The sequence below is a fragment of the Phaethon aethereus genome (assembly GCF_964289735.1).
Source record: "Phaethon aethereus genome assembly, chromosome: 1".
Taxonomy (NCBI): domain Eukaryota; kingdom Metazoa; phylum Chordata; class Aves; order Phaethontiformes; family Phaethontidae; genus Phaethon; species Phaethon aethereus.
The window spans coordinates 16,479,017-16,495,492 of record NC_138575.1 but is presented as its reverse complement, the minus strand read 5'-3'; the positions used below and the strand labels follow the sequence as shown (position 1 = coordinate 16,495,492).

The 16,476-nt window shown below is 43.9% G+C and overlaps 1 protein-coding gene across 1 annotated transcript in view; it reads left to right on the top strand.

The window, feature by feature from the left end:
• The window catches only part of LAMB1 (laminin subunit beta 1), a gene marked incomplete at both ends in the record, with an annotated part of 43,392 nt that extends 29,171 nt beyond the window's left edge, over window positions 1-14,221 (top strand). The window contains 10 exons of the mRNA XM_082013935.1: window positions 3,711-4,080; window positions 5,737-5,921; window positions 6,504-6,745; window positions 8,703-8,906; window positions 9,297-9,441; window positions 10,197-10,404; window positions 10,596-10,737; window positions 11,561-11,737; window positions 13,064-13,223; window positions 14,085-14,221. Coding sequence (XP_081870061.1) covers window positions 3,711-4,080; window positions 5,737-5,921; window positions 6,504-6,745; window positions 8,703-8,906; window positions 9,297-9,441; window positions 10,197-10,404; window positions 10,596-10,737; window positions 11,561-11,737; window positions 13,064-13,223; window positions 14,085-14,221 — 1,970 coding nt within the window. The remainder of the gene's footprint in view (window positions 1-3,710; window positions 4,081-5,736; window positions 5,922-6,503; window positions 6,746-8,702; window positions 8,907-9,296; window positions 9,442-10,196; window positions 10,405-10,595; window positions 10,738-11,560; window positions 11,738-13,063; window positions 13,224-14,084) is intronic.
• Between the last annotated feature and the right edge of the window lie 2,255 nt (window positions 14,222-16,476).

The following is a 16,476-nucleotide window of genomic DNA, read 5'->3' as shown; positions in this document are numbered from 1 at the left end:
TTTTTTCCCTCCTTTTTTTTTTTTCCCCTCCTTTTTTTTTTTCCTCCTTTTTTTCCCTCCCTTTTTTTTCTCCTGGATCCTGCCACTGTCACTGTACTTTTGTCCCTTTATGACAAAGTTTCCTGTTTGTCACTTTAGGACAAAGTTGTGCCCTGAAATCCCACAGAGACTGAAGCCAGCGGGTGCTTGGTAAGCAGGTGTTGTGTGAGGCAAAGAAGTGAAACTTGTGCACTGAGTTATTTGCCTGGTGGCCCACAGTGTTCAAAGTGCTCCTCACTACTTAGAAGGCTTCATATGATCTTGTCCCAGGCTTGCTTACCTCCTCTTGGGAAGTCACCACAGCTGAAGTAAGCTGAGGGTTTGATCCCCACCGGGAAAGATGCTCTCTGCAAGGGCCTCGGATGTGCTCCGTGCCAGGGTGTGAAATAGCCTGGTGGTGGTGGCCAGGGCATGGGATGCAGAACTCCCCTGCTAAAGGCACTGGGGATGGTGGAGGTCCTGTTCCACATGGCCTTGGAGGGCAGAAGAGCAGTTTCTGTGGGTTTCTGGCTGGCCAAATTTAGTTATTAATGCCGTGGCCAGAAATTTGGACCCAGCATCTCTTAGAAGCACTCTGACTCTGGCGAGGAACAGAGATGATTTCAACTGTGGCTGAAGTGCTTGGCTAAGGTCATCTAGACTCAAAAAAAGAACATTGCATGTAACCAAATACTGGCATGCACGTGTCATTTGTGAGATGAAAGGTTTGCTCACAGGACTGTGAGCTGTAAGAGAAACAGTGATGCTTTTGTGAGAATTGAAAAAACGTTTCAGTCAGTGCCACAGAAAGGAGTTGTCTGAGGGCTGTACCTAGAGAGATCATGCCACCAACATGTAGAAGTGCTTTCCAAATTTTCAAAACGGAAAGAAAATAAAATCGACAGGAATCTTCTTGTTCCAGTCTGAGGGAGGCTTTTTCTTGTTTTCCTTTAGACTATGTGATTTTACTTAAAAATAGAGATAAAATTATCTTCAGTTTTACCTTTTGGTTTGAAAGCTGGTGTGGTCCTATGTACGGTTAATGACTTTGGAAGATCATGAAGAAAAGAAAAAGCAACTATGAAACCAGCCCATTTGAAAGCTATTTTATATATGTTGGATTCACACTACTGAGGTAATGCAGAGCCAGCATTGCCTGCTTCTGGGCTTGATAGAGCATCCTAAATCAGAGAAATAGCCCACAGTAATGTTTCTAGACACCTTGTACAGTTTTCTGATGGGTCCCACAGAGCTCAGTTTGGAGTTTTGTAGAATTCGGGAAATGTGATGATTCTTCCAACTGTTGTAGTGTGTTTAGAACAAATTAGTTCTTTGCGCTTTATCATCTCCCAACAGATAGCTAAAGAATTAGTCCTTAAATTCTCCTCTCCCTTTCCCCAGCATTTTCTGGCTCCAGAGATTTTGGAATCCACATTACCATGTAAATGCTACTAAAACCATGTCATCTGCCTTTCCTGAACATGCAGGTATTCAAGACTAGAATTACCAACATGTGTTGGGTTTTTTTCACCTTAAGCTTTTTAAATCCACAAGTAAATACAGTGATCTGATTTGCTAGCAGCAAGTATTCATGTAACTCGATCAGATCTCAGGATCTTTGAGAAGAAACACATGCCATTTAGCCTCTTTCTGTGCAGAGGAATTTGGACAATTCATCATTATACCGAGGGCCTTATTAGTTGACAGAAGGGTTAACTGACCTCCTTCAAACAGGAACTCGCCGGTTTGCCTGCAGGGAACATATTCCATGGCAAGCTCACTACTTAAGCACTTTCGATGTAAAGTAAAAACAATCTCTTGTGTCAGGGTATAATTCAAAGAACAAAGGAGCATTTTCTCAATTGTGCAAGCAGCAGAAGTTATTTTTGTCTCTTGCCTATCATATTCACATTGTACAAGAAAGTCGTTTTGTTGAGGAGCGATTTGTTCTGCTGTGGCTCTTTGTGTAATTTTTGAACTGAAGACCACCACTGTGTTCTGGCATTGAAGCAAACAATGTGCAATCTTGAAAACAGCTTTGTGTTTTGCCCTTTTTTCAAGGGGGCATGTGCTTGGAGTGTGTGAATTGATCTATGAACCTTTTTGAGCCATTAACCTCCTTCAAGGATGCCTGGTAAATGGATGTGTGAGTGAAGGCTTTTATCAGGTATCGCCATCCCTTTCCTGTTCAAGGAGCGTGTGCTTGACCTGCTCTGGGTGTACTCCGCCACCATAGCAGGTAATGACCTGCCTATTTTCAAGGCCTCTCTTCTTGTTCTTTGCTGCCATCCTTTTATTAAAAGCTTTGCAGGTTGGCAATTTCCTCTGCTGCTGCTTGTGTAATTAAGGAGGAGGAGAGGTCAAGTGGCAGCCCTGCTGCATGGAAATGCTTCTCCTGATAGTGTTATTGTGTGCAAAGTGTGTCTGTGCTTTTAGAAATGACAGTGCATCACGAAGTTAATTGAGTAACTTCTCTTCATGGTGGGTTAGTGCCAAAGAAGTGCATCTTTCTTCTAACAGCGTGTTAAAAAAGAGTGTTTTCCAATTTGGCAACCATCTGGAGCACTTGGGTCTTACCTGAGTAGCAGATAAAGATAGGCAGGTGTTCACAGGTACAAAAATAAAATAAGAATGAAAGTCCATTTCAGGAAGGTGTGACTACTAACTCCTGAGATGGTGCTCAAAGTGGGAAATAATTTAAAAAAAACCAACTGTTAATCATCATCATTCCCACTTGAAGGTGACAAGCAGTGTGTAGACTCTTGGTTGTTAGCACCTGTGTTGGAAAAGACCTCCCTCTTCCCCCTCAGACAGGGCTGCCCACGACCACATTCTTTGTTTTGCTTCTTTCTTTCACTTTTACTTTTCACTGGCTGATTTTTACCTATTTCTCTATACCCAAAACATCAGCCCAGTGCCAGGCTCCTTGATGCACATCACGAATATTTTCCCACCACCCATGGCAGGAGCACATCCTGAGCCAGGCCCTGTACCTCTGCGTAGAAGATCTCTCAAGGGCTGTTACTCCATAAATTTGTCATGTTCTTTGAAGCCACCTCAACTTTTAGCACCACAGTGTCTTGTGGAAGGAATTTCCACCACTTAACTAAGTGCTGTGTAATCAACTGTCTCCTTTTATTGTGCAGTTTGTGGGAGGTGCAGGGGAGGGTGGTTGGTTTTTGATCTGATGGGTTCCTCAGCTGATCCCTACTCCTATGCTGGAGGGGACAGTAAATGGTTGTTCCTTGTTCACTTTTCCCATTTCACTCGTGTTTTGCTCTTAAACCCTCCACTATGTGCCTGCCTGTTATTTCTTTTCCTCTCTGGAAAGCCTTGCTCTACTAACTCTTCATTGTAGGAGTGAAGCTGGGATGTTTGTCCCAGTTGCTATCCAGTTGACATCCAAACATTGCAAGAAGTGTCCATCCTTGCTCCATTATTGTGCCTGTTTCTGAGATGTGCAAATCCTGGTCTGCCCTAGAGTTATTTCCCTACCTCTCCCCTTTCACACTCAGCCCTGGTTCCCCCATACCCAAGCGGACACATCCATAATTACCTTTTTCTAATCCAGACACAGACCACTTCTATACTTGTTTCACCACTTCATTATAACCACTTTTTTTTTTCTCACTGCTAACATCGCTGTCATTTCCCTCACCATAGCCTTCACACGTGCCTTTTTCTCCTTCCAGCGTGTGATTGCAACCCTCATGGCATCCAGACCCCGCAATGCGACCGCGCCACCGGGCAGTGCATCTGCAACGAAGGGGTGGAAGGGCCGCGCTGTGACAAGTGCTCCCGGGGCTACTCGGGCTTCTTCCCTGACTGCGTGCCGTGCCACCAGTGCTTCGCCCTCTGGGACGTGATCATCAGCGAGCTGGCTAATAGGACCCAGCAGTTCCTGGATAGGGCTAATGCGCTCAAAGTCACTGGAGTCACTGGCCCGTATCAGCAGACGCTCAACACCCTGGAGGAGAAGCTCAGTGAAATTAAAACCATCATCGCTCAAAATCCAGCTGCCGAGCCCCTGAAGAACATTGGGAATCTCTTCGAGGAAGCGGAGTGAGTACAGTCGCAATTAGGCAGATAAGTCTAGCGCGTGAAGGAGTGGGAGTGCCAGTGAGCTGGGATTTACTGGAGCAACTGCTGCCCCCATGCTGAGCTGAGGACACCCCATCTTTGCTCCTCCAGCTGGGTGAGGTATGCTGCGGCTCCCAGCACTGGTGCAGCACCTCGCCGTGCACGGTGCCGGCAGTGAGCATCCGTCCCACGAGCAGAAACCTGGCCGGGGAAGGTAGGAGCAGTGTAGCTACCATGCTCTGGGCAGGGGTTGTCCGGCTCCCACTGCCGACCAGGCAGCTAATTACTGCGGAGCCGCTCACGCTTGCCTTGCGCTCCCCCGGGGCAAAGGACAAACGCTGCTATTATGTGAGAGAATGAAGAGGGGAGAGATTAAATTCCTGGATCTCCGTGTAGCGGACGAGTTGGAAACGCGGTCTCCTTTCTGCCCTGAGTATGTGTGGGAGAAGCACCAGCTTTATAGCCCTGTATTTTGTTTTAGGGCTAAGCATACAAAAGATGGTAGTTTTTGCTTTTGGAGATGGGGCAGTCTAACATCAAGCAGGATTGCGGATGCTTTCTAGCCCTGTGTGCAACTGCTCAAGCTTGCTTGTGCATTGTAAAGGGGACTGCACAAAGCAAAGGGGGAAGGATTAAAGCACAAATGTCTCAATTAGAGATACGCTTGTGCCCTGCAGATCCCCCTTTCCAGCTGGCAAGCTGGGGGTTGCTGCTGCATTTGGGCTCTGCATGTACTGAGGGAGGTCAGAGCACCTGAGGAGCTGCTTTTCCCTAACGTATGTCTCTGTTCTTGCTCTTCTCTGGTTTAAAAGAAACACTTGGCTTTGGAGGACTGCTGGAAAACAACAAGCTGTTGGGCTATTGAGGGGGCTGTAAATTGATCATAGAGCTTAAATACTGCCTGATTCTTTCAGAATGAGGAAACACTGGGATTGGAGGGATCACCATGGATGGGAATAGCTTCCTATGCCCGCTTCGGTTCCGCAGCAGCATTGCCGAGTAACATACACTTGCTTTTCCTTTTAGGGTTATCCCACTAGCTAAAGCCTGCTCCGTGGCTCACTGAGGCCATGCTGAACGCTGAGGGTGGGAGGTTTTCCTTCACAGCCCTAGAGAAACAGCTGGTGAGAAGGAATCTTTACAGACAAATTAAAAGAATCCATTGTGTTAAAACTAAGGCTCTCCCTTCCCCGCTTCCTGAAGTTCAAATCTGTCCCATAAGCTCGTAGTAATCAAAACTGCACTTGTAGCTGTGTGGGATGGGAAGCAAATTATGTATGGATCATAGTAGTCAACTCTGACCTATGCAGTTGCCATGATACAAGAGCATTACACCAGTCCTCTGGAATCTGCCTCCAGTTAATCTTACACAAAGCAGCTGTTTTCTGAGCAATTTGGTGCTTTGGGTTTATAAACGTTCTGTAGATTAAAAAGGAGTTTTGTATGATAAAGGAAACAAAACGGTATTCTAGGTAGGCTTGTTGTTACAAATCAGTTACAGCTCCACCGAGGGAGGACAGGTCATGCCATGGGAGAAGCTCAGCAAGGCTCTAACCACCACTCCTGCAGTGAAATGAAGCACCAAGGCTTAAAACCCTTCCTCCTCCCCGTGTTGAGTCCTGTGCCTCTGTTTTACAGAAAGCTGACAGCAGATGTTACAGTTAAGATAGCTGACATAGAAGAAAACCTGTCAGCCTTAGCAGAGAAGAGCAATAGCACAGACACTGACCTGAGCGCGCTGGAGACAGATGCCAAAAGCCTAGACCATGTGGTGAAAGAACTTGCAGAACAGCTAGAGTTCATCAAGATCTCCGATGTTCGGGGTAAGTGTCGCAGGGAGGGGGAGAAAGCACCCTAAGGTGCAGCATGTGGCCAGCCCCATAGGGTCCCTCACACCCATGCAAGGCCTCTCCAGGAGTTGTCCAAAACTAAGAGTTCCATAAATCAGCATCTTTCATCAAGCAGTTGTTTCGTAGGAAAGCTCTGACCAGTTTCCAAGCAGTGACTCCATAAGCCAGACATCCCAGGGCAAGCTATAAGAGCTAATGGGATAAGTGAATCCTTAGAAAACAGTGTTGCCCTATAAACCTAACAGGCTGGATCTCCTTTTGCCCTCAGGGCAAGTAGAATTCAGTCACTAGGGTCAGAGAAAGGCTAAACTTTAAAATCCAGCAAACTTGATGAACTGTTAAGCAAGCAAAAAAAAAATGAACACCACGCCACCCCCCCAACAGGCCAAATCCTGTCATCCTTGCAATGGCACTGAATACAGCTGCAGAGGCTAGCGTTTCCTTTAACTTGATATTTGTATCGCTAACCCTGATGTGTCATCTGCCAACCTCCATAATATAAATTACTTTGGGTTGCTGAACACATTTCTAAGCAGCTCCATCTGATTTCTGCAGGGGCCTTGGATAGTATCACCAAGTATTTCCAGATGTCCCTGGAGGCAGAGGAGAGGGTCAATGCCTCCACCGTTCACCCCGATAGCGCCGTGGAGCTGTCAGCGCAAATGCGGCAGGAAGTGGAAGACTTAATCAACGAGAAGGAGGCCCAGTTCAAGGCTAAACAAGAGGAGCAGTCGCGCCTTCTGGATGAACTCGCAGGCAAGCTGCAGAGCCTGGATCTCTCTGAAGTGGCTGAAAAGGTACGCGACTGAGAATCCCTGGTTATAAAGCCCATAGCAAAAATAAAGTCCTGTTTGTGAAGAAGTGACGGGCAGGGAGTGTTCGGAGTTTGATGCTGTGAGATACAGTTTGTTCATGAAAAGTGCATGTTTCTTGGGTGATGGGGGTGTGTTGTGGGCTAGAACAAGGCTGTTTAATTGGTGGGCTCTGAGACCTACTGGCTTTCAGGCACCAGCCTTTCATGTTGGTCTCCCTCCTCCCCCTCCCCAGCCCTGACAGAGCACCCATCTTTTCATCACCCCAGCTCTAACCCAAAGCCCTTTGCTCCCATGTGCAGAAAAGTGTAGCGAGCCTGCTGGACTGCGAGCCATTCTCTTAAGCCTGTCCTCAGTTCATACGCTTGCTTTCCCTAGGCTCCTCTCTTCCTTTTTGCAGCTCCCTAGGGTACCCGCTATGCCCGCGCAGCGCCCAGCCCCACAGCGCTGCACCTGTGCCGACGGGCCGCCCTCCTCAGCATCACCGCACTCCCGTCCTCCCGCTGGGACAAAGCAGAACGTACAGGGAGCTGGAGTTAAAAGGGCATTTTCTCTGTTGAGGCTGCCTGCTCATCTGTAAATATGATCAAGGGTGGCTCTTTCTTGGGAGAGGCTGGGTGGTGCCTTGGTTTCGCTTTGAAGTCGGCCAGCTGCAGCCAGAGAACAAGCTCGCGTGAGGCCGGGCTGCGGGACTGCTCATTAACTCCCTGGGCAGGCCAGGCCCGTGTGAGGGCATGAGCTCTTCACAGGCTGAATTGTCCCCCATCCTCCCTCCCGAGGCCCCCAGCCCTCCTTTTTTCTCTGGAAGGAAGGGAGACATCGTTTTGTTTAGCTTCCCTTCCTCTACATTCCTGCCTAACTGTTCTTGAGGACTGAAAATCTTGGGTAGATGTTTATCAAGGCCGTAAACACTGAGTTGCTTGGAGGTGTAATCACAGGACACACAAAAAAACCCCGCCCTTTTTGCTTTCTAGCTAACTGCTGGGTTGCATGCCAAACAGGTAAGAGGGACTCATTTACACTTCACAGGAGACAGCTGCAGCTAACTTGGCACAGCCCCGAGCTTTTCCCAGAGAGATTTTTGGCTGCAAAGTCAGTTGGTTAGTGACTATCATTCTCTGCAAAAGGGTAGAAAGGGAAAAGAACCTCACAAGAATGGGGAATTTTCCAATTTTCCTTCTGGCTAAAACAACTCCCGAGTGATTTCATTGTCCAAACAATTTACCAAGTTAGTGGATAATTCTCAGTACAATGTTGCTGATTGAAATAGTTTTGCCCTTTTTTTTTTTTAAAAAAAAAGTCTAGCCTGAAATTTTCCATGGGAACACATCCTTAACAAAATTCACAAATTAGAAAGTGTTCTGGAAAGATGAAATCAGAGCAAACATTTGGTCGAAGGGAATGGGACAGCTTTTTAAGGGAGATGAAGAAAAGTTTCCTGTTCAACTCTGAGCATTTCAGCTTCTATTACATTTCTAGGGCATTAGAGCAACAGAAAAGATACTACTCTACACCAAACACTTTCTTCCTTATAAAAATAGCTTCTTCGGCTGGCCAGTTTTTCCTCCAAGCAGTGAAGACTGATTGCAAACAAAAGGCATATAGGCTTCCAGCTTGAAACCAAATGTGGAAGGCAGCTTTCCAGTGAAAGATGATGTACAGGAGAAGTGGATGATGAAGGCGAGGCAAGGCTTCCCTCGTAACCTCCAGCTACTTCAGCATCAGGGAGCTGGGTATTTGTAACCAGGTTAAAGGCAGGAAGGTGCAGGGGGCACAGAAGAAAGATTCAAGTCATGCCAGCATGGACCTGCTGCAGGAACCACCTCCAGCTTGCAGCTCTACTTCAGCTTCCTTACCTGTTGGTACTGGGGATGCTACTGCAAGGGGCAGAAATAACATGTGTTTCTGTCACGGTTGAGCAGTATCTAATGTGTCTCTACAGACATGTGGCACTCCTGCAGGAGCCTCTTGTGCTGAGTCCGAGTGTGGCGGTTTAAACTGCCGAACAGCTGATGGAAAGAAGAAGTGTGGAGGACCTGGCTGCAACGGGCTGGTGACCGTAGCTCACAACGCCTGGCAGAAAGCCATGGATTTTGACAGAGACATCCTCAGTGCATTAGCAGAAGTTGAGCAACTCTCCAGAATGGTAACATGCCAAATAAATTGTTAGATGTTTAAAAAAAAAAAAAAGTCTTTTAGTTGTAACACAAGTTTAGATGCTAATTGACAAAGTATGTGCCTGGCTAACTTCAAAATACTTCTTTCCAGTTGTGTAACTTCATCATGCTTATAAAGATCCTCAGAAAGGGAGCTTGCTAAAGCAAAGCTTCATGGATAACTCCAAAGACTAGCCTGAGTTGTTTAAACTAGCATTGGTGGTATGGATCATGGCCAGCTTTTAAAAAGTGTTCTGTGAGTTTTATGAGAAAAACCATTTCTCATTACTATTACCTCTGGCTCCAACTGAATTTTTGTTTTAAACCAGGCCTTAAAGCATAAATAAATATGCAATTAAGCCTTCTACTTTCCTCTTCAGGTTTCTGAGGCAAAACAGAGAGCTGATGAAGCAAAACAAAACGCACAAGAAGTTTTGCTCAAAACCAATGCTACAAAAGAACAAGTGGACAGAAGCAATGAAGATCTGAGGAATCTTATTAAACAGATTAGAGACTTCCTAATGCGTAAAAGCCTTACATTTCAATTATATTTTAGTTCTGGGTTTGTGTAAACTGTCTGTAGCTCTGAATCATCTTCTAAGGGGTAATGCAATGGTTGTCTCATCCCTCTGCTTTCAGCCAAACTTGGTGTGCATGATGACATCTCGAACCAAGAGAAAACCAAGACAATAGGAAAGTGAGAGCAAACTCTAGCACGTCGTTGTGTTCTTTTCAGCTGAGGCTGTTGTACTGCTGTAGCTTGCCAAGTGTGTTCATAAGTTCTGGCTAGGGAAGACAAAGTACTATTAAAGGGGAGGAAAATCAGAAATTGAGTTTCTCTCTCTGTAAGAAAGCAGGCAGAGGTTAAACGAGGCCTTGTTTGCAAGCGAGCAGCAGCATGGCAGACCTATTCCTTCCCTGTTTGCACAAGGCCGAGTATACTGCTAGCACAAATACATTTATGTGCAGTTGTTGGCTTAGTTTCCTGTGGGCTCGCGTCTCCCTCGCACAGCCCCAGCAGGGTGTAGCTAATCACAGGGATCTTCAAATGGCTTCCACCAGAGCTGTGCCAGCAGGGCCGATGCACCCGCCAGGCCTCTCCTGAGAGGCAAGTTCTCTAAGGAAGCAGTTTTAACACCTTGATTTTCTGTAAGTCTGGGGGTAGAAGTTTTCCCATAATTTTTCCTTCTTAAGGGAGCAGTTGGACAAAAATTTGAGTACTTAGACTTGACAGGGGAAAGCTTTTACTTACATCTTTGTCATTTGTGTCCATCTACTAGAAGACAGCGCTGACCTGGATAGCATCGAGGCAGTGGCTAATGAAGTACTGAACATGGAGATGCCAAGCACCCCCCAGCAGCTGCAGGCTCTGACAGAAGATATTCGTGAGCGTGTAGAAAGCCTTTCTGATGTTGAGGTCATTCTGCAGCAGAGCGCTGGAGACATTGCCAGAGCTGAAATGCTACTGGAGGAAGCCAAAAAAGCAAGGTATGCAACCCTGTTCTGTATTAGCTTGAATGAGACAGAAAAAGCAGAGTTTAACTTACCCTAGTGGAGATTCTCATTCCTTCACTAAGAGGCAAAAATGGCCCTTTGCCCCATAGAGCTAGTGTATGACTAGCTCTTCTTCCAGTTCCAAGTAAAAGCATTTTTAGTCTTAACATAGTTTTGATCCACAGCAAAGGTGCAACAGATGTTAAAGTCACTGCAGATATGGTGAAAGCAGCACTGGAAGAAGCTGAAAAAGCTCAAAATGCAGCTGAAAAAGCCATCAGAAAAGCTGATGAAGATATTAAAGGAACTCAAGACCTGCTGACCTCAGTGAGTTTTTTTTTTTACAAGTATTTAAGATACAGAAACAGTACCAAGTTTGATATTTAGAAACTGATGTAAGCCTGTCTAGGGAAGGCTCTTCGGTACTGCAAATCAAAGACTGCACTTAAAATGAATCTAAACCATTCTTGCTTTCACATAAACTTTTAAGTTAGTATGACAGATGCTAGGGGACCATTTGCTCTTAAAAAAACCCAAACCAAATGTCTTTTCTCACCCCATATCCTGGACCAAGAAAGTTAAATGAGCAGTATTGCAGCTTCTAACACAGCAGGTCCCTGGAAACTCATACCTGCCAGCCACAGCGGTAGTGTATTGGTGTGGCCATGCTATCAGTGTCATCCACCACTGCAGCACAAGACAAAAATAAGCGACCGCTGGATTAAAGTGGTAATTGCTGTAGTATTTTCAGACTTCATCTCATAGCCCTCATGAGATGGTAGTGCTATCTAAACTCAGGAAGCCTGGCCAGCTTAGGAGATACGCAGCTTCCCAAGTCTGTTATTACGCAATGGAGTCAAATGTCAAACTTCAGTTTTGCCTGTGGATTAGACAGCTCTTGCATGTGTAATACAATCAGGTATTTTTTTAACCATGTTCCTTAATGCTTTTGCAGTCCCATATGTACCCCATCTTCAAGCAGCAGGCTTTTTTATCCTGACAGCAATTGGCCATTTGTAACAAAACTAAACCACTGGTTTTTATATCAGATCTATGGACATGAACTAACTAGTTCATCAAGGTTTATCCAGAAAGCTTACTATTCTATTCAATGTCTTTTGAAAATGTAACTGTTGTCCTTCTGTCTTAGATTGAATCTGAAAATGCAGCATCTGAAGAAACACTGAACAATGCTACCTTACGTCTGTTCGAGCTAGAGAAGAATGTTGAAGACCTTAAGCAAAAGGCTGCTACAAATTCAGAGAATGTGGACAATATAGAAGAAAAAATTGTCACTGCAAAACAAAATGCTGAAGAAGTTAAAAAGGTGAGAAGCTCAGGAAAAATGCTAAGACAAAGCCAAAAAAACTCTCATCTCAGTTTGGCTAAAGGAACATTAGTGAATACGTGTGATTCATTGCATTTATTGGTCAAGTACTAGGGACAAAAACCAAAACAAAAAAACAAACAACAAACCAAAAAAAGCACTTAGTGCACTTACTTACCAAAGATAGCTGCTTGCTACTTACTTTGGTACCAGATACAGAGAGAAAGAAGTATTGGGAAGTTTTCAGGTTCTAGAATAGCTGCAGGAAACCTGTCATGCTGTCACACCATCAACCTTTCATAGGCTCGTTTCTGTCCCTCAGCTTTACTATCTGCCACAGGAGAATTGGGAATTGTTTTTCCCCTTCCACAGAGTATTTATGGTTCTATGACAATGACAGCTTCAGGCCAAACAACCCAGAATTTGGGATATATAGAATCAAGCAACAAGAAAAATCGTTGGCTCAATATAAAATCAGAGTCATTTCTAAATATCAGATGCAAGACTTGCTCAGTGACCATATGGCATTGCTCCCAATGTCTGCTACACACCTCTGTAATAGCAAAAGAATGTTCATTAACAAAACAATTGACAAATCTGCCAAAGGAAGTTCCATTGCTCCAATCTGTTGTCTATAGTTAGCCCATCAATCTCCAGAGAGGCATTTTCTGCCAGGAGAGATTTAGTATCCATCAGATCAATTATTTCTAAACACTAAGTATTTCAGGTGGCTGTCAAGTAAACAAAAGAGACTTCCAGTACTGCTGCAGCTTGTTAACTTGCTTTTTGGTTGAATTCAGTTAGGTCACAGGACTTCTTAGTCTTAACCTCACAGAAAAAAGCAGAGCAGAGAAACAAACCTCATACCTTCTCCAGCACTTTCACCTGCACAAACTAGGCAGCTGTTCTCGTTACTGAAAGAGTAACAAGGGTATTCCTCCCTAAACACAAGCATTCAACCAGAAGCAGTGCCAGCTCCTTACCACATGCAGCTCTCCAGGTGTACTAGGGGCCACAGCTTCCCTTAGTCGCCCCTGGTACACAATTCTGTGTACTGAATCCCAGAAATCCTTGCCAAGTGTTGGTATTAAAGCTGTGAAACAGCCACAGGTCTGCAAAAGGGCAACTCTTAGTCCTCACCTCAACTCTTAAAGTCTTGAATATTAAGTAGGAAACACTCCAACACTGTTTTCGCTTTTGTTAACTGAGCTAACAGGCTGTAGCCTCTCCTTAGACCCGGATTAGTAAAGACAGAAGGAGGAAATGTGAACTCCCGCTGCATTCTTTTGTATGAGCTCCATCTTGTGCTTTGATCTGGAACAACAGGTCCTCAATACCGAGCTGAACGACAAGTACAAAACAGTGGAAGATCTCGTTGCCAAGAAGACAGAAGAGTCGGCTGATGCTAGGAGGAAAGCTGGCATGTTGCAAGATGAAGCTAAAGCCTTGTTGGCTCAAGCGAACAGCAAACTCCAGCTACTCAAAGGTAAGGCTGTTCTGAGGGGTAAGTTGTCATCTTAGCATATGAAGCAATGTCATGCTGTTAAACTGGCTACTTATCAGCAGTAGGGAAAAAAATGGAAGTTAATTCTTTGTCACTGAGGTTTGATCTGCCTTCTGTATTCTTACGGACACAACATAGTCTTTTGAATCAAAGATTTCCATAACAAAGCTGAAACTTACAGCGGGACACAAACTTCTGGCATGGCACCTATCACTGCTCAGGGAAGGAACACAGCTACCATGCTTAGAACAAGGACGATGCTGTTCAAGCATGACCCCTGTCTTCAAACAATACTCCCCCCACCTCAGAAAGCTATTAAAACAAAAGGTAATCAGCATACATCAGTTCCAGTTTACAGATTAATTTAACATTTCCCATTGCCAATTAAAGCTGACTGAAAGAGGAAGGGGCAATCTGCCCAAAGCTACCAGGGAGGGAGCAAAGTTTTCCTTCTGTTTTTGCCAGGCGCAGGAACTCATTCTTCCCCTTAGCCGCTCCTGCACAGTTACAATGACTCACTGAAGAGTCTTGACCACAACAAGCCAAAACACTTCACTGTTCTGGAAAAGCCACCATACAGCAGAGAACGACAATTATTTTCAACATGAATCAAAGTATACTTTTGGATTTCCACTTATGGAAAATTACTTCCTTGTTGCTCTATGTCCCAGTGTTAAGGAAACAGAGGTGCCGTTCCAACCCTTTTTTTTCTTTCTCTAATCAGATTCTCTTCTACAATAAAAATAAATTCAAGTAGTAGTTTGTCTGTAATGATAATGATTTACATTTTACTGCTTTAAAAGACCCCTAATTAAGCTGGTTTTCCCCTTCCTTTGCTGACAGACTTGGAAAATACATATGAAAACAATCAAAAAGTTCTGGAAGACAAAGCCAAGCAGTTGGTGGAGCTGGAAGAGATGGTTCGCTCCCTCTTACAGACAATCAGCCAGAAGGTTGCTGTTTATAGCACTTGCTTATAAATGGGAGCAGGAAACGCTTGTGTTCAGGATGGGTTTTACAAGTATTACAGTAGGTTTTTTTGACATTACAGTAGACCTGATAAAGGGAGCAGGTTTTATACTGACTTTCAAGTCACAGAACCAAAGACAAGTAACTTTTTGATGTTGAAAATAAACAGTACTTTTGTATCACTGTATGTACCTAGTATGACTCATTAAGTTCCTTCCTATTTTCAGTAGCTGAAATGGTACAGCAATTAATCCTTTAGCAAGTCTTGTTTTTAAACTTGTTAGAGATCTAATAAAATCTTGGCTCCAACTACATAATTCTAAACAAGGGCTCCAATTACTATGAAATATAGGATGGTCACTCAGAACAAAATTACAAGTGAATGAAGAAATACCATCCATGTGTGGTTAGCTAGCATTTATACCACAGTACTCAAAAATTATTATTTACACTCTGAATTTAGGCTTAACACTAGCTTCATGTCACTGATTATGAAACACTTTACATGTGAAGTGGAAACAAAGGTCAGCACTGAAGGGATGAATATGGTTCTCACTTCAAGCACCACATTTTACATGACAAACAAAGCTTGGAGGATCAAGCCTCTCTGGAAAAGGAACTACAAAAGCTCACAGGGCACTTAATGTGAATCAGTTAAGGAGCTGTACATAGCTTAAACTGAACAAAACACAAGACTTTTTTCCCCAAGTACCAGAGTAACATCCAGTTCACCAAACTTCAGCTCAAAGTCATCTGTAGAACAGTACACCTTCAGAGAATGGTACAGTACTGCATGAACTGATTTGCAACATTCATCAGCTACACAAATTAGCATCCAAAACTGCAACATGCAATTACACATCCTGACTGCTAACTCCGACCTGAGGAATACATCTGCGTATACACTTTGATCAGCACTTACCTAACCTTGACTAATATCATTGAAAGTCAGTCAGGACAACTATGGCAGAACATATCACCACCTGAAGAGCAGTATGTTTAAGTAATTACCCCTAAGCTCCATAGGTTACTAATGCTACAGCAAAAAATCCATCACAGGAATTGATTACCATACCAGCATCATACAACATTTCACTGCCAGTATACTAGGCAGCTGTTAAAAATACAATCTGCAAACTTCACAACATTCACACTTAACTACCATCAGATATTGACAAGGTGGCTCAGTAGCTCACCTTTTACCTTTACAAACACTCTTTGTACACCTAACTAGAAGAGGAATGACAGCAAGAGAAGTAACAGTACAGTAACAATTTTAAGGCCATGAATTTTGTTTTCAAGATCCTGGGAAACTATACTCTCCAGTATAATTATAGTAATATTCTTGATTTAAAGTTTCCCTGACTTTCCAAACCTCATTTAACACGAACAGAATGAGATATGATAATTTGTAACTGAAGAACCTCAAGGCTGCACTACAGTAAGACTGCCACAAGTACTGAGGAAGGTGGAGAGAGTGGACACAAAGCTGTTTCTGAAAGAGCTGGACTTCTAGGGAAGAACTTCAAAGCACAAGATTAACACTCGATAGCATTTACCTGCAGCAGGTAGAAGCAATTCTGAAATGCCAAGACCTACTGGAAGAATCAAAGTTTTTCTTCCCTCACTATTGTCTCACCTTTGCTTTCCCTTCAGCAACTTCCTGCTAACACCTGAAAGCAGATCCACATTAATTTCCTGAACTCAGCATTATCCATGAATCAGATTATCTCACATCCTGGTGATAAGCTTAATGAGCTGTCATGGTTTAACCCCATCTACAGGAGTTAAAAAAAAAAATTAAGAACATCATCACTGGTGTTTGTTGATTAACTGATATCTTAATAAAATGGTAACATTGGCATATATTTCCATTAATCAGTATGGATAATGGATCAATTCCTGAAAAAGAAGCTCTAAAGAAAGGTAGAAGGATATAACCATCTTGTCTACACAAAACCAGGTAGCTTTTGCACCTTTTTCTGAATCATCTATCATTCCATTAGCATAATGAAGGACATGCATTATATCAGCAGGTATTAAGGTTTTCTTCAGGCAGAAGAGCCTAGCAGAAAGAAAAAAGAAATGCACCCTGCAAAACAAAACTTCAAATGAGCTACTGGAATTGGGCACATTCCAAATACGCATTAGGGATCTTCCAAAGATGACATTTGTGAGTTTCTTCAGGGATTTGACAACCTAGACACTGAAAGGAGTGACAGGGCTGATCAGCTAACAAAACCCAAGAAGACCCTCCAGCCATGTT